Genomic DNA, 16390 nt, shown 5'->3' with positions numbered 1-16390 from the left:
TAATTTGATCAAATCACTATGGGTTTTCAGTAAATGTTTATTGTAAATCATACTTGATCAGTGGTAAGTGGAAAAAGGCTATCAGTGGAAAAGGCAGGAAATAAATGGGTCCTTTTGTTCTAGAATTAGGAGTTAAGTCCTTTCATTTCTGTGTGTATCAGCAGATGAGAAAGTGTGAGAATACTTCAAGGACGGTTTTTTTCCTGCTTGTTTTTTTTTTTTTTTTTTTTTAAATGTCATTGGTTAAAGCCAGATGGCCTGCCTTAGCTATTATTGATTCTGTGGGAAATCTGTCAATGGGCTTTACAAAACGTTTATTATTTTCCTAAATGTTTTTTGGTTGACATTCACATTCATTCATTCCTTTATTCTTTTCTTAGTATCTGGTATGCAGATATGAATAGACAGAAATTACATCTTCTGTAGGTTACTTTAGAATTCCTTAGCTGGTCATTTTGGCTCAATCTTGCCTTTATCCAACCTATCCTGCATTGCACTGCATGGAATAGAAAGCTTTCTCTTTCAAATAAAGCCTTTAATAAGTAACTAAGAATCTGTATTTGCCAAGACAGTGTGTTCTAGGGCAAAAATCTTGCCATACCCCCAAGAACCCAGGAATGTTACCAAAGCCACTAGTTTCCCAGACTAGAGAGCTTGTCTAGGGAGTTAAAGTATGTTAGTGTGCCTGACATGGTGTTAGATTAAATGTGATGTCAAGTTCTACTTTGTGTTTTATTTTAGGTAAAATAGTAAAGAAGGGTAAGGGCCTTTGTGGTACATTGTTTTTATTTACTTTATTATTTAAAAAAAATTTTAAGTAATATCTATACCCAACATGGAGCTTGAACTTAAAAGCCCAAGACCAAGAGTTGGATGCTCTACCGACTCAGCTAGCCAGATGCCACAGTGCATCCTTTGAAGGCTTTACCCTTGATAAGTAAACGAGGCAGATAAGTCTCAGTGGCTGGAAATTCTCCTTATACAGTCCTAGGAGCACTAACATCTTTTATTTATTTTTTAAAAAAAAAATTTTTTTTTCAACGTTTTTTATTTATTTTTGGGACAGAGAGAGACAGAGCATGAACGGGGGAGGGGCAGAGAGAGAGGGAGACACAGAATCGGAAACAGGTTCCAGGCTCCGAGCCATCGGCCCAGAGCCTGACGCGGGGCTCGAACTCACGGACCGCGAGATCGTGACCTGGCTGAAGTCGGACGCTTAACCGACTGCGCCACCCAGGCGCCCCCACTAACATCTTTTATTATGCACTTCTCATTTTAGGAGACTGTGCAAATTAAAAAGACAGGAAAGCTAGTAATATGCTGTATGTTAATTTTGCAGTCTAAATTGCTACCCACATGTCCATATAAGTATTTGATTATACGTCTGTAGGAACTAGTTAAGGTTTAAACAGCAATGCAACTACCTAAATTGCTAGTTTCATACTTGCTTACTAAAATGTATTGGATTGATAGCTATTGTGTGCTTTTAAAAGTTGATTAGCCATAGGGATGCCTGGCTGGCTCAGTTGGTAGAGCATGCAACTCATCATCTTGGGGTCATGAGTTCAAGCCCCACATTGGGCATAAAGCCTACCTTAAAAAAAAAAAAGAAAGTTTATTAGAATATATCAAATAATCTATGACTATCTTTAAAGAAATAAATTAGCTAAATGGCCACTTTTTTTTTAACTTAACTGGAAAATTGTAACTTGTAAGAAATGCATTACTTAAGTTAAATTATTTTATGATTTATTTAAACCATGTATATTTGAAGTTGTTTAGAAATTATCTGCGTATGTAGTTAATTTTGTTTCTTTCTTGAAAGCCAGTGTCACTTATTCAGTGATTCTTTAAAAAAAATTAATAGATGGGGCGCCTGGGTGGCTCAGTCGGTTGAGCGTCCGACTTCAGCCAGGTCACGATCTCGCGGTCCGTGAGTTCGAGCCCCGCGTCAGGCTCTGGGCTGATGGCTCGGAGCCTGGAGCCTGTTTCCAATTCTGTGTCTCCCTCTCTCTCTGCCCCTCCCCCGTTCATGCTCTGTCTCTCTCTGTCCCAAAAATAAATAAAAAAACGTTGAAAAAAAAAAAATTAAAAAAAAAAAAAAATTAATAGAAAACAGGCATTTATCCTTTTATGGTTGTACTTTTATAATTCTCAATTACTATTGAGAACATTTCACACTTTTATAATTCTAAGAGAAAAACAGTGTATTTTCTGAAGCATTTTGATAATTTTTGCACAGATACTTACAAGAAGATTAAGATTTCGGTTGGAACGTGCACCTGGTGAAACTGCATTGATAGACAGGACTGGCAGGATGTTGAAGATGGAACCCTTAGCTACAGTTGAATCTCTGGAACAGTATCTCTTAAAAATGGTGAGTTTTTGGCAAGGCCATGGTGAAATAGGCATTCTCTGCTGTGGTTTAATCCTTTAGAAAAGTAGTTAGGGAAATATGTGTGTAGATTTATGGTAATACAAGGTTTGACCTAGTAATTCCATTTTTTGGAGTCTGTTGTTTGTGTGTGTGGGGGGGGGGGGCGGTGGGTGGGTGGGTGGGGGGAGAGAGAGAGACAGAGACAGAGAGAATGAGAGAGAATCTTAAGGGGCTCACTCTCACAACTCTGGGATCTTCACTGAAGTGAAATCAAGCGTTGGATGCTCACCCAAATGAGCTACTGGGCACCCCTGGACTCTATTCTAAGAAAATAATCTTTGTATACTACAAATGGTTTCTTCGTAAAGATGTGTATTGGAGTCATTTTAGTGTCATTTGTCACTAAAATAGTGAACAAAACCTTGATGCTAGTCAAAAAGGAATATCAGGTTTACAATTATTTCCATTTATTTGAATATTATGTAGCTATATAAAATGTATAAATATAAAAACTGATAAGAAAAAATGTTATGGTACAGTATGATCAGATGTTTTTTACTCTATCAGTTGAAATAATGGATCAAAGAAGTAGTGTATCAAATGAATAGTGTGGGGTACTTTGGTTGTAGAAATTTGTATCTTTCTGGTTTTTTCCCCCATATATTCTTTAATGAGTATTTGTTATAATAAAATAAAGCACATTGAAGGAACAGGAAAAAGTGGGCAGTGCATTTGAAAATAGCCCTATTAAGGTGAGTGTCTCCTGTATTTTCTTTGGTGTAGGTAGCAAAGCAGTGGTATGATTTTGACCGATCTTCATTTGTTTTTGTTCGAAAATTAAGAGAAGGCCAAAATTTTATATTTCGGCACCAGCATGATTTTGATGAAAATGGAATCATTTACTGGATTGGGACAAATGCCAAGTAAGTCATGCTATTTAATGTAGAGTGAAAACATTCACCTGGTAAAAAATTCTTGGTAGTAGAGTAAAATTATTAACTACTCTTGAGTGTCTTTCAGTTTAAGGAATTTTTGTCTTAGAGATTAAATTTAAGACTATCACAGTTATGTTTTATGAAGAAAAAAGTCTAAATTGTCAATTGTAGGATTTTTAAAAATTAATACAGTTTTATGTGGAAAACTAATATGAACAAAATACAGTTATTTTAGTAGTGTTAACTGCTTAATTTTTTTTCTTTTATTTAGAACTGCATATGAATGGGTGAATCCAGCTGCTTATGGACTTGTAGTAGTAACATCATCAGAAGGAAGAAATCTACCTTACGGCCGCTTAGAAGACATACTAAGTCGTGATAATTCAGCTTTAAATTGCCACAGCAATGATGATAAGAATGCCTGGTTTGCCATAGATCTGGGTCTCTGGGTGATACCATCAGCATATACACTTCGTCATGCTCGTGGTTATGGAAGGTCTGCACTGAGAAATTGGGTTTTCCAGGTATCCAAAGATGGACAGAACTGGACTTCTTTGTATACCCATGTTGATGACTGCAGTCTCAATGAACCAGGGTTAGTTGAGGAGTCTTTGCAAATTGAAAAACTCAGTAAAGAGCTTTGTTTATTTTTATAACTGTATACCCTTAGAGCTCTCTTCTTTATGGAATATTGAAGCAAGATTTTTTTAAAAACATCACTTGATACTATAATTTAAATATTAAAACTTTGAAATAATAATTTTACCAGAACTTTAGCAGCCTTAGATTAAATATAAGTAGAACATTGAGCCTATTTATTTAAAAAGAAATTGAAATATATGTGTATATATAGCACACTAATAAAAACAAAAAAATGGAATTAGTTCATATGTGTGCATAATATATGTGTATGTTTTCCAAATTAACAGTAGCTATTGCTTGTTGTAGAATTGTGGCTGACTTAAAGTTTTCTTTTTTTAATTATGTCTCTTTTCCTAAATTTTATAGGTTGATCATATATTATTTTTTTAGTCTTTTTTTTTTTTTTTGAGAGTTTGGTGGGGGGTGGTCAGGGAAGGGCAGAGTGAGAGGGAGAGAGAGAAAGAGAGAGAAGCTCAAGCAGGCTCCATGTCCAGGACAGAGCCTAATGTGACTCTCGATCTTACAGCTGTAACATCATGAAATCTAGAGTCACATACTTAACTGAGCCACTCAGACGCCCCGATCGTATATTATTTTTTTGAAGGCAGAAAGTACTTCTAAAAATTTTAGTTCTAATAAGTTTTAATTTTGAGGGGAGTATAGGGCATGGAGTTAAATTAATTTCTGCATTTAATGTAGTATGGAAGGAACTCCTTATCTTTAGGATTAATGGATAATTTTTTCTTTTTTTTCTTTTGTTATTTATTTTTATTTTTTAATTTACATCCAAGTTAATTAGCATATAATATTTTCAAGCTTTAAATTTTCAAGCATATTTTCAAGCATTATAAAATTTTCAAGCATATTACTCATAAAATTTCTTATTTCTTGGATTGTATTAATCATAAATCATTTAATGTTATAAGTCATTAATAGTATACATTTAAACATACCATCTTTAACTTATGTTCTTGATGGCTGTTGTTCTCCTTTGCGTTCTTGCTTCTTGTGTAACAAACTGTAGACTGAATGTAGAAGTTGGTTTTTCAGTAGGTCTCTATTATGTAAAAAATCTTCCCCATCTGCTTTAAAACATTACACCAGTTTTTCCCTAACACCTTCACAGGTCAACAGCAACCTGGCCTCTTGATCCACCAAAGGATGAGAAACAAGGGTGGCGACATGTGAGAATTAAACAGATGGGGAAGAATGCCAGTGGACAAACCCACTACCTGTCACTATCTGGATTCGAACTTTATGGCACTGTAAATGGAGTATGTGAAGACCAGCTAGGTAAAGAGATGTTAGCAGGTTTTTCACTCACTGGAACAATTTTATTTATAAAAAGTGACTTGTTTATAGTTCTCTAATTTCTATTTTACAGGAAAAGCAGCTAAGGAAGCAGAAGCTAATCTTAGAAGACAAAGACGTCTAGTACGTTCCCAGGTTCTGAAATACATGGTTCCAGGGGCACGTGTGATCAGAGGCCTTGATTGGAAATGGCGAGATCAGGATGGCAGCCCACAGGGAGAAGGTACCGTCACAGGAGAACTGCATAATGGTGAGTAGGTACTTAGCATTTGTAGTGTAAAAATGGAGTATTAAATAACAGAGTGTTTTTCTTTGGTTCTATTTGGGATAGTTTGCACATTTTATGAATATCCTGGCACTATGTAGAAGAACATTAAAAATGAAAAATCATTTACCTAGTATTAAGGGAAAATTTTATTTTCTGTTTTGATTTGGAACTTCTTGCTAATATTTTGAAGTGATTAATAAGCTAGTATAAGTTGAATATTCTAAAGACACATTTTCTGCATTTTTTTTAAGTCTATTATTTGTAAGGTTCCATAGATCTTTAATTGCTTACACTTGTTAGCCTGATGGGAATCAGGCAGTCATTTTTTTTATACTCAGTCATGTAGAAGAAAAAGTATTAACATCTTTAGTTACTGTTTTTCAATAAAGAATAGAGTAAGAATTGTTGCCTCTTTGTTTATTAGTAGATTGTAAGATAACGTTCATAATGCTTCTCAGCCTACTAACATTTCTTTGGATTTTAAACTTTGATATTTTATAAGGTAAGGGTTGTTGTTTAAATCAAGTTGATTTAAAAAAATTTTTTTCACATTTATTTTTGAGAGAGAGAGAGAGCAAGCAAGCGAGCATGAGCCGGGGAGGAGCAGAGAAAGAAGGAGACACAGAATCTAAAGCAGGCTCCAGGCTCTGAGCTGTCAGCATAGCGCCTGATGCAGGGCTCGAACTTACGAACCCTAAGATCATGACCTGAGCTGAAGTCAGACGCTTAACTGACTGAGCCACCCAGGCGCCCCTAAATCAAGTTCATTTTAAACTTTTGATGCTGTGGATTTCAGAGAGGTCCATATCCTGTTAATCAATTGCTTTTAACTCCCAGAAGCAACTCATAATGGCTAATTTTTTCCTTATAACTTAAAAGGCTGATTTATTAGCAGATAATTTGCTTAGCTAGTAGTGTGTTCTTAAGAATTTTGCTTGGCATTAAAAACAAAAAGGAGTAAAATGTTCATATTCTTACACCAAATATTTAAAGAGCTATAATAAAGGTGACAGTGCTTAGGAGAGTGAATAAACATTTAATATCTTAATATACTCATGTTCTGTGTGCTCTGGGCATTTATTTACCTAAATAAACTCTTGATTTTTTTTGTTTTTAAGGTTCTATTCCTTGAATTACCTTACTTACTACCTAATGTATTTCTATATAGTTATACTCTAATTGCAAATCATTGCCATTTTAGCAGGGTTATGGTGAATGAACATATATGTAACTGCCAAAGTTCATAAAAACCAATAATAGTTGAGATGACATTAGTACCTTCAACCCAGAAACTAAAAAAAAAAATTTTTTTAATGTTTTTTAAATTTATTATTGAGACAGAGCATGAACAGGGGAGGGGCAGAGAGAGAGGGAGATACAGAATGTGAAGAAGGCTCCAGGCTCTGAGCTGTCAGCACAGAGCCTGATGTGGCGCTCGAACTCACAGACTGTGAGATCATGACCTGAGCTGAAGTCGGACGCCCAGCCGACTGAGCCACCCAGGCGCCCCAACCCAGAAATTTTAAATGTTTTTTAGACATCTTAATAATACTCCATTAATATTCCATTTCTCCTAAATTGTTTGGGCTTTTAAGTGTGTTAGCTAGTTGGGGCTATATGAATGCAGTTTATTTTTCTCAGGCTGCAGTCAGCTGAAGCACCTGTCTAGGAAAATGGGAATCTTAATTATAAAATTTAGTATGTAAGAAAAGCTTACTTTTGCTAATCTAATGTAGAGTTCAGAATTGTGGCCGACCAAAGTGGCCATTCTTATTAAGTCTCACATGAAAATTTTTATGTCAGAGAGAGTACTTAGCTTATAAATAAACCAGTGATTTCCTTTTCTTTCTTCTTCTTTTTTTTTCTTTAAATTTTACTTTTAAGTAATCTCTACATCCAACATGGAGCTCAAACTCACAACCCCTAGATCAAGAGTTGTACTCTCTACCGACCAACTGAGCCAGCCAGGCACCCCTGAACCAACTGTTTCTAATATGGCTAGTTATCTTTTTTCCTGTCTTTCGGGCATAGTGGGAGCTCAGAGTTTTGTATCTATGCACTTATATGGATAGTATGTATGTGTCCTTTCTTGGTTCCCCTTAGATAGCAATTTAATTACACTCTCAATACTAATATAGTTTACATTTAAAAATTATTTTCCATATTATTATCAATTAAATCCTTCCTAAAGAATCTATGTGTCAGTGGGAATATCCATTTTTTTCATGTATTCCACAAATGTGAGAGTCCCTGCAATGTAAAGGTACTTTGTTGGACTTCAGATATACAATGGTCCCCAAAAAAGTATGATACCCTGCCTTCTGAATGAAGCCGATAAACATACAATTACAGATCTTGATGATTGTTAGGAAATAAATTATCAGTATATTTTTAGACTGATTAATGCAATATAAATATTAATTTCATTTGGAATTGGGATACGTTTTTGAGCCTTTATTCACACTGTTCCATGTTGCAGAAGAGATAGTTGAGTGCTGGTTCTTCAGAAGTTACTTCAGCATATAGACTAAATGGAGACAATTGAAATCTCATCAGAACTAGGTGATGTAGATTTGGGGCAGGTAGTTTTCATCTCCTAGAACTCCTAAGCATATAATCCCCACAGGTAATTCAGTATTACTTACACCCCTCTTAGCCTGTCATCATAAATATACATGAACTTATTATGTGTTGTGTGCACATGTGAACATGCACGGGGGTACCTGCATGTATGCATAAAGTAACTTCAAACTTTATAAAGACTGGTTATATTTTTAAAAATACATATGTTTTTTGTGTTGTGTTTTTTCCCTTGCAGTAGTTAGCTTATAACACTAAAATAAGATTGTAAAATTTTTATTATTTTCCTAATAGGCAATTTATTTTACTGCTTTTAGAAGTTACTGTTTTTTTTTTTAAAGAACAAGTATTGTTTACAAGTAAATACACATTGAATACCATGTATAATATGTATGAATAATGAACTATTCATTAGTTCTTTACACATTATTAGATTTAGCTTATAGGTTCTAATAAAAGAGCTTAGCATACTTTAAAATTTTTGTTTTCAGAATTTTCTGTGTGTATTTAAATTTTTTAAACTTAATCATAAGAAAACCAAGTAACCACTGAACTTTGAGAACACAATTGAAATGCTAACTTAGTGTTATTTGAGCTAGTGACCTAAAATTTATGCAGTGATATATGGATATTTTGTTTGCCAATTATTAGGATTTAGCCCAAACTTAAAAATTAATGGTGAGTCAGAACTTTTTTTCTGTAAAGAACATTTGACTACATAGTTCTATTTAGCAATTAAAAAACCTTTTTATTTAGATTTCATCTCTATTTAACTGACCTTGCAGTATTTCTTTCACCATTTGTGTCCATCTGTTTACGGTTTTTTAACAGTTCTTCCCCTTAAAAGATAGGCCCGTAGATGTAAACATGACCCTTACATTGTTTTCAGATATCAGCAGAGCAAGCAGTTCAGAAATGAGAGAAATAAAAGGAAGAGTTTAATTTTAGTTGGCAGACCTTAAATGACTGTAGAAATTCAGAGAAGTACAGCACTGATGAAAAGCTGATCCCATATTGTGGAGCTACTGTCTGACACGCTCCTATCTGCTTTCTGCTGGGTCTCACAAACTCCTGTCCCTTTCCAGGCTGGATTGATGTCACCTGGGATGCTGGTGGCTCAAACTCTTACCGTATGGGCGCAGAAGGAAAATTTGACCTCAAGCTTGCACCAGGGTACGACCCTGATACAGTGGCATCACCCAAACCTGTTTCATCCACTGTTTCAGGCACAACGCAATCATGGAGCAGCTTGGTGAAAAACAACTGTCCAGACAAGACATCTGCTGCTGCAGGCTCCTCAAGTAGAAAAGGAAGCAGCAGTTCTGTGTGTAGCGTGGCCAGTAGCAGCGACATCAGCTTGGGTTCGACCAAAACGGAACGGAGATCAGAAATTGTAATGGAACACAGTATAGTTTCAGGAGCTGATGTCCATGAACCAATTGTTGTTCTTTCATCTGCTGAAAACGTCCCTCAAACAGAAGTAGGGTCATCATCCAGTGCAAGCACCAGCACCTTAACCGCGGAAACGGGAAGTGAAAATGCTGAAAGAAAGTTAGGCCCTGATAGTTCTGTTCGCACTCCTGGGGAGTCTAGTGCAATATCCATGGGAATTGTTAGTGTTAGTTCTCCTGATGTTAGTTCAGTGTCTGAGTTAACTAATAAAGAAGCAGCTTCACAACGACCCCTTAGCTCTTCAGCAAGTAACAGACTGTCAGTAAGTTCTTTGTTGGCTGCTGGGGCCCCTATGAGCTCTAGTGCAAGTGTACCTAATCTGTCCTCAAGAGAAACATCTAGCTTGGAGAGTTTTGTAAGGAGAGTGGCAAACATAGCACGGACTAATGCCACGAACAACATGAATCTAAGCCGAAGCAGCAGTGATAACAACACTAATACTTTGGGGAGGAATGTGATGAGCACAGCAAGTAAGTGAGCTTTTCCTTATGGAACCCAATGGTTTTTCCACTCTGAGGGATTGCAAAGTAGGGTTTCTTGTTCAGTGGGTTCTGACTGCAGTCGTTAACTAGATCGTTAACCGTGTTACATACAACCACGTCAAATTTAGCACTTTAGGAATATGGAGTTAAGTTCTATAGAATCGTGATCTCTTAAGAATTCAGTTCAGGTATAATAAAGAACCTTGTAATCTGAAAGGATGAAACAATAACACACTTCTATTTTTCACTCTTCTATGATAAATTGTTAACTTCAGCTGCATGAGGAAATAGATGACTATTAAATTTTATCATAGTCAACTGAAATCAGAGCATCACACTGGTTTAACTTTTCCTTAGGTCCTAAATTGCTACTATCTTCTAAAAGTTCTTTAATTCTAATTTAAGCTAACTGGTCAAAGTAATTCCTTTGGAAAACATGACTGGGAATTAATTCATTGCCTGTTTCCCTTTCTAAAAAAGCAAGGCTTAATTTCTTGGAAAATAACAGGGCTGTAAAAACAAGGACTTACAGTTGGATTTCAGTTGGGTTCCCAAAGTTGTTGCTTTTCAGCCTTTTAATAATTAGTGTTTCATGATTTCATTCTTTTTTACTAAATATACAGCCTAGTTTTTTCTAAGGTTTATGCAATCTCATCAGTCCTGATTTGCTTCATTTTTTATCTTTAGCTTCTCCTCTCATGGGTGCTCAGAGTTTCCCCAATTTGACGACTCCTGGTACCACATCAACAGTGACAATGTCAACATCCAGTGTGACTAGCAGCAGCAATGTAGCCACAGCAACAACAGTTTTATCAGTTGGTCAGTCCTTAAGTAATACTTTAACCACCAGTCTCACGTCAACCTCCAGTGAGAGTGACACAGGTCAGGAAGCAGAATATTCGTTATATGGTAAGTTATAGTTTAAAATATTTAGGTGTTTGTTTAGTGAATGCTTTTAGTATGTTTTCCTGCTGTTTTTTTTAAGTTTATTTTTTTATTTTGAAAGAGAGATAGACTGTGGGACGGGCCAAGAGGAAGGGAGAGAGAGAATCTCAAGCAGGCTTTACACTGTCAGCACACAGCCTGTTGTGGGGCTCGAACTCATGAACCATGAGATCATGACCTGAGCCAAAACCAAGAGTCAGACAACCAACTGAGCCACCCAGACGCCCCTCTGCTATGTTGTTTTAACTTTTGATTAGAAAGTAGTAATTCTCTCTTCTTAAAGATATGGCATCTTCATGTATGATGAAAAAACTCAGTGCTATAAGGGACTATTAAATTATCTGATTATAAGCAGGTATCTAGGAACTTCTGTGCTCTCCTTTTTTTTGGTCCACTAACGAAGTTTTATTGGGAGAATCATAACAACAAAGATAGTTGACACCTTTATCAGAGAAGAATAGAAGGGTAATAGATTAAAAGGCTTTGTAAAGTGATATTCTTTGTACACTGTAATGTAAGAGGAAAAACACTCCCCCTGTGTGCCTCCTCTACTCTCAACACTTTCTGCTGCCACTGCTGATTACCAAATGTTTTCCCACATTGAGCAGTTTTCAGACACTATCTGGGGGGTCATACAGTTTAACTCAAGTTTCTCACTTCTGGCACTATTAACTACCTGGAGATAGTGTCAGATCCCACAGGTAAAAGCCTCAGCCCCATAACATTATCTCCCCACCCTTTCAGACACTAATTGCAAGGCCAGGTTGTCATCTGTGCTAAAGACTGGCTATAAATTGGAGGCTCTTCTGGCCCTCTCCTCCTGTTCAATTAATTTGCTAGAGCAGCTCACGGGACTCAGGAAAATATTTTATTTACTACAGGATTACCTCTTTTCTTATAAAAAGGATATAACTCAGGATCAGCCAGATGGAAGAGATGCATAGGGTGAGGTCAGGAAGGTCCCACGCACAGGCACATTTGTACTCTTGGTATTTAGGGACACTACCAGCCTGGAAGCTCTCTGAGCCCCCCATTTTGGGTTTTGTTTGTTTGTTTTTTGAGGCTTCATGACTTAAGCACAGTGATTAAATTATTGGCCATCGGTGACTGAACTTTATACCTGGCTCTTCTGGTTTTCCCATAAAGGGATCATCTTTCCAGACAGCTCCTTTCACTTAGTACCTTGTAAAATTATTTTCATATTGTTTGATGGATTTCTCCAGTGTTTGAAGTGGCTGCCATATATTCCACTGTTAGACTATGTAATTGTTATTTAATAAATTCTCCATTTTGGACCTTTAAATCACACCCTTTCATTACCATAAACATTGTTATGAATCCGCATCTTGAACTGTATTTTTGTATATTTCCTTAAGATACTTAATATCCTTAAGATATTTCCTTAAGATTTTTAAAAGAAGTAACTGCTGAATTGCCTTTCAAAAAGGTTGCACTTCCGTCATTATTGTTTTGGAATATCTTTTACCATACATACATACATACATACATACGTACGTACATTCTTGATGCCAGTGCCTGTTCTATTTAAAAATTAAATTTGAGGGGCGCCTGGGTGGCTCAGTCGGTTGGGCGTCCGACTTCGGCTCAGGTCATGATCTCACGGTCCGTGAGTTCGAGCCCCGCATCGGTCTCTGTGCTGACAGCTCGGAGCCTGGAGCCTGCTTCCAATTCTGTGTCTCCCTCTCTCTGGCCCTCCCCCACTCATGCTTTGTCTCACTCTCTCTCTCTCAGAAATAAATAAACATTTAAAAAATAATAAAGAAAAAATAAAGAAAAAAATAAAAAAGATAAAAAAAATTAAATTCGGTAATTTCAAATATAAGAACATTTATATGAAGATACAGTTTAAGTACTCTTTTATATAAATCCTTTTTTTTTTTTTCAAAGTTTTATTTAAGTTCTAGTTAGTTAACATGGAGTGTGTAAATCTTATTTTCATGTGTGTTTGTTTTCCTCTGAATGTGTCCTCCCCTATTTCAAGCCAAGAATTGGATCTGATGTTCTCTGGTTTTAGGAAGATCATTACATTTCTCTGTATCTACCTTACCTATTAAATGTGTATATAGCAAAATTATGATGATGATTACACCAAAGTAATGTAAATTCATCTAATAAGCTATATTCTACTCTAGTTTTTCTCATGGCGCCCCTCTGCCCCTCCCTACTCATTGGTTACATGTTAACTTCATTGAAACTTTAATTCTTGATTATGTGAAACTTAAAAATGTTGTGGGTATGCTGGTGGTAAAGAATATTAAAAAAGTATTAGGGCTCCCATTTGCCTTTTGAAAATTAATGTTACATGATTATAAATTCCTTTTTTTACATTCCTAAAACTAGAAGATTTATCTTAAGGGTGCTGCTGTCAAGGATCAGAGTAACATTTGCCTTACAGAATAATTTTTATGTATGCAAACTTTTACTGTATTAGGTTTCGAGGAACATGATTCTGTGATATGGTCAAATCTATGAAATAAGGAGCTGTTTAAATAAGAAGATGAGTAAAAAAAAAAAGCCATTGGCTTCAGTGAATTATAACATGTGAGAGATGGAATTTCAGTCAGATTATGTTCCTTTGAAAATAAACCAAAAGTGGAATTGATTTTGTGTGTGTACTACCACATCACATTTATGAGGACCACTCCTAAATTGCAGGATGGTACCTTACATGGGTTAAGGGTAATATATTTCATCAAATTTAAGATGGCAATAATTATAATTATTTTATGTCACTAAGGAGAAAATGTTGACAATTCAGCTGAGACTTGCCATTGCTTGTAAGACACATTCTGACTCAGAATATGAAAATGTTAAAAAAATATGTGCCTTAGAAACTAATTGCTTATAGTATTGGGCCTCATTCTTCTACTAGCCTTCTAATAAAAGGTATTGAATTTCAGTCCTGTGTAATTATTAGACTTAAAAAATATGTATTTGGTTCAGAGGTTTGCAGATAGAAGATTCTACAAAGCAGTTATAAATTGTCTTCTGAATGTTCTTTTGGAATATAGAGTGTGTCTTTTTATCCACAGAAGTTTGTTTTTTCTTTTGTATCCAGTAAAAACTTCTGTTTTAGCTTCATTATTACTTTTTCTTTTCATTTCTTGTGAAGAACAGCTCATCAGCATCTTCATTATGTGGTACGATGTTTATCTGATACAGTCTTCATTGGGGGTTGGGGGGAATATAGATAATAGGAAAGATGGTACATATGTTACTCCATAGTAGATAGGTAGTGTCCTTAAGCAGTTATGAACATCCCAGGTCTCTCAGATTAACTTTATTCTGTCTTTTCCTTCCTACAGTCTTTTACAGTTCCTATTTATTGATTGATTATTATTTTTTAATGTTTATTTTTGAGAGAGACAGAGTGTGAGCGGGGAAGGGGCAGATAAAGAGGGAGACACACAACTTGAAGCAGGCTCCAGGCTCTGAGCTATCAGCACAGAGCCTGACATGGGGCTTGAACTCACAGATGGCGAGATCATGACCTGAGCCAGAGTTGGACACTTAACCGACTGTACTGCCCAGGCACCCCAGTTCCTATTTATATATTCATTTGTTTGTTTTTTAAATGTCTCTCTCCCCTATAAGTTCCATGGGGGCTCGGACCAGGTCTGTTTTGTTCACAACTAGGTATATCTGGTGCCTATCATGGTTCTTAGAACAGAGTAGGTACTCAATAGAGATATTTCTTGAGAGCGAATGACTCCAAAGTGTTCTCTTTGCACCTTGTTGTGCTTCCTGTGACTTATAAAGAGAATGGTGATAGGATTCTTATTTTTAAACCTAGCCCGTACTGCTGACCTTTTTTTATATCATGATTTTGTGGACTTGGATTTAGTTTATGGTCAAACTTTATCCTGTTGTTTTCTGCCATGCTTGTGACCAGTATGTACTCATTTTGTCTTCATGGTGGTAGAAGGGTGGCATTGCTAAATGTGGTCTTTATACTTGTCTGTCTTGAATTTTACTTTTGTTTTGTAAAACCAATATGCAAAGTTACCTTATCATGCTTTGTTAATTGTGTTGACAGTAAGGTTGTTGGTTTTCTTTTCCAGATTTCCTGGATAGCTGCCGTGCCAGTACTCTATTAGCTGAGCTAGATGATGATGAAGACTTGCCTGAGCCAGATGAGGAAGATGATGAGAATGAAGATGACAATCAGGAGGACCAAGAATACGAGGAGGTTATGGTAGAGAGAGTGTCTCCCATTCTTTTAACTAATATAAGATGTTAATAATTGGAATGAAGAGAGGAAAAGCAAAGTCCTGGTTAAACTGTGAAGCAAGGAAATAATGGCATGAGTATGAAAAACGTGGTTAATTAAGAAAAGCACTTCTAATCTGAGCATTTCTCCCTTAAAAGAAAATATATCAGTTATACAGTAAAACCTTGGTTTACAAGCATAACTCATTGCAGAAACATGCTTGTAATCCAAAGCACTTGCATATCAAAGCGAATTTCCCCATAAGAAATAATGGAAATTCAGATGATTTGTTCCACAACCCAAAAATATTCATATAAAAAATGATTACAATACTGTAATGTAATACAGAATAATAAAGAAAATACAAAATAAGAAGGAAGATAAGTTAACCTGCACTTACCTTTGAAAACCTTCGTGGCTGGTGTGAGGGAGACAAGGGAGAGGAGGGTTATTATGCAGGATGACTTTCACTATCACTAATGGAACTAACGGAATCACTGCTGTTGGTTCGATGGAATCTTTTTCTTTTTGTGCAACGTTAACGAGGAAACTATCCAATGACACATGCTTTTGCCTCCTTTTGAGGATTTCACAAAATGTAACATTGCATTGTTGTTAAACAGATTCATTGCTCACATTGCTATAGCCTTATTCGGGTGGTGCTTTTCTACACAGTTTTGCAGTTTCCCACATTTTACACATTTCCCTAATCTCATTGAGGTGAGGGATTTCTCTGCCTTTCTCTCCTCCTCATCTGTAGACCAGATGCAGACGTAAACTTCTTATGAAATCTTGCAGTTTCGGCCACTTGCTTACCTCATTTGTACTTCTTGATGATTTCCTTCTTAATTTTGACTGTAGTCATCTCCTTACTACCTTTCTTTTCAACCTTTTTCTGCAGGGTGGCCATGGTATGCACTTGCATGGATGTTGACTACAGTATAGTATTAATAAACTCTTGTCATATACTCTATTAAATGTAACCGGCAATAAGGCAGCCGAGGAAAGGGTCTATATCTGCAGGCAGCCTGACCTAGAATGAAGCGAAGCATTCCTAAGCTTATGCTTGTATGGAAAAGCAAGTGACATTTGGCATCATGTACTACTCATATGGCAAGACATTGCTTGTTTAGCAAGTTAAAATTTATTAGAAATGCTGTCTTGCAG

The 16390-nt window shown here is 36.1% G+C and overlaps 1 protein-coding gene across 6 annotated transcripts in view; it reads left to right on the top strand.

The window, feature by feature from the left end:
- HECTD1 (HECT domain E3 ubiquitin protein ligase 1) overlaps window positions 1-16390 on the top strand; it is a 98604-nt gene that overhangs the window by 61140 nt on the left and 21074 nt on the right. For 3 of the 6 annotated variants that reach the window (XM_058738735.1, XM_058738731.1, XM_058738732.1), the window contains exons 20-27: window positions 2243-2377; window positions 3161-3300; window positions 3584-3907; window positions 5081-5247; window positions 5339-5515; window positions 9199-10035; window positions 10735-10956; window positions 15075-15208. In XM_058738735.1, the coding sequence (XP_058594718.1) occupies window positions 2243-2377; window positions 3161-3300; window positions 3584-3907; window positions 5081-5247; window positions 5339-5515; window positions 9199-10035; window positions 10735-10956; window positions 15075-15208 (2136 nt within the window). The remainder of the gene's footprint in view (window positions 1-2242; window positions 2378-3160; window positions 3301-3583; window positions 3908-5080; window positions 5248-5338; window positions 5516-9198; window positions 10036-10734; window positions 10957-15074; window positions 15209-16390) is intronic. The other 3 variants (XM_058738734.1, XM_058738733.1, XM_058738736.1) reach the window with 3 other exon arrangements.

The sequence above is a fragment of the Neofelis nebulosa genome, chromosome 7 (assembly GCF_028018385.1).
Source record: "Neofelis nebulosa isolate mNeoNeb1 chromosome 7, mNeoNeb1.pri, whole genome shotgun sequence".
NCBI classification, from domain to species: Eukaryota; Metazoa; Chordata; class Mammalia; order Carnivora; family Felidae; genus Neofelis; species Neofelis nebulosa.
Note: the sequence above shows the minus strand (reverse complement) of the source record. Positions and strands in the feature narration are given on the sequence as shown.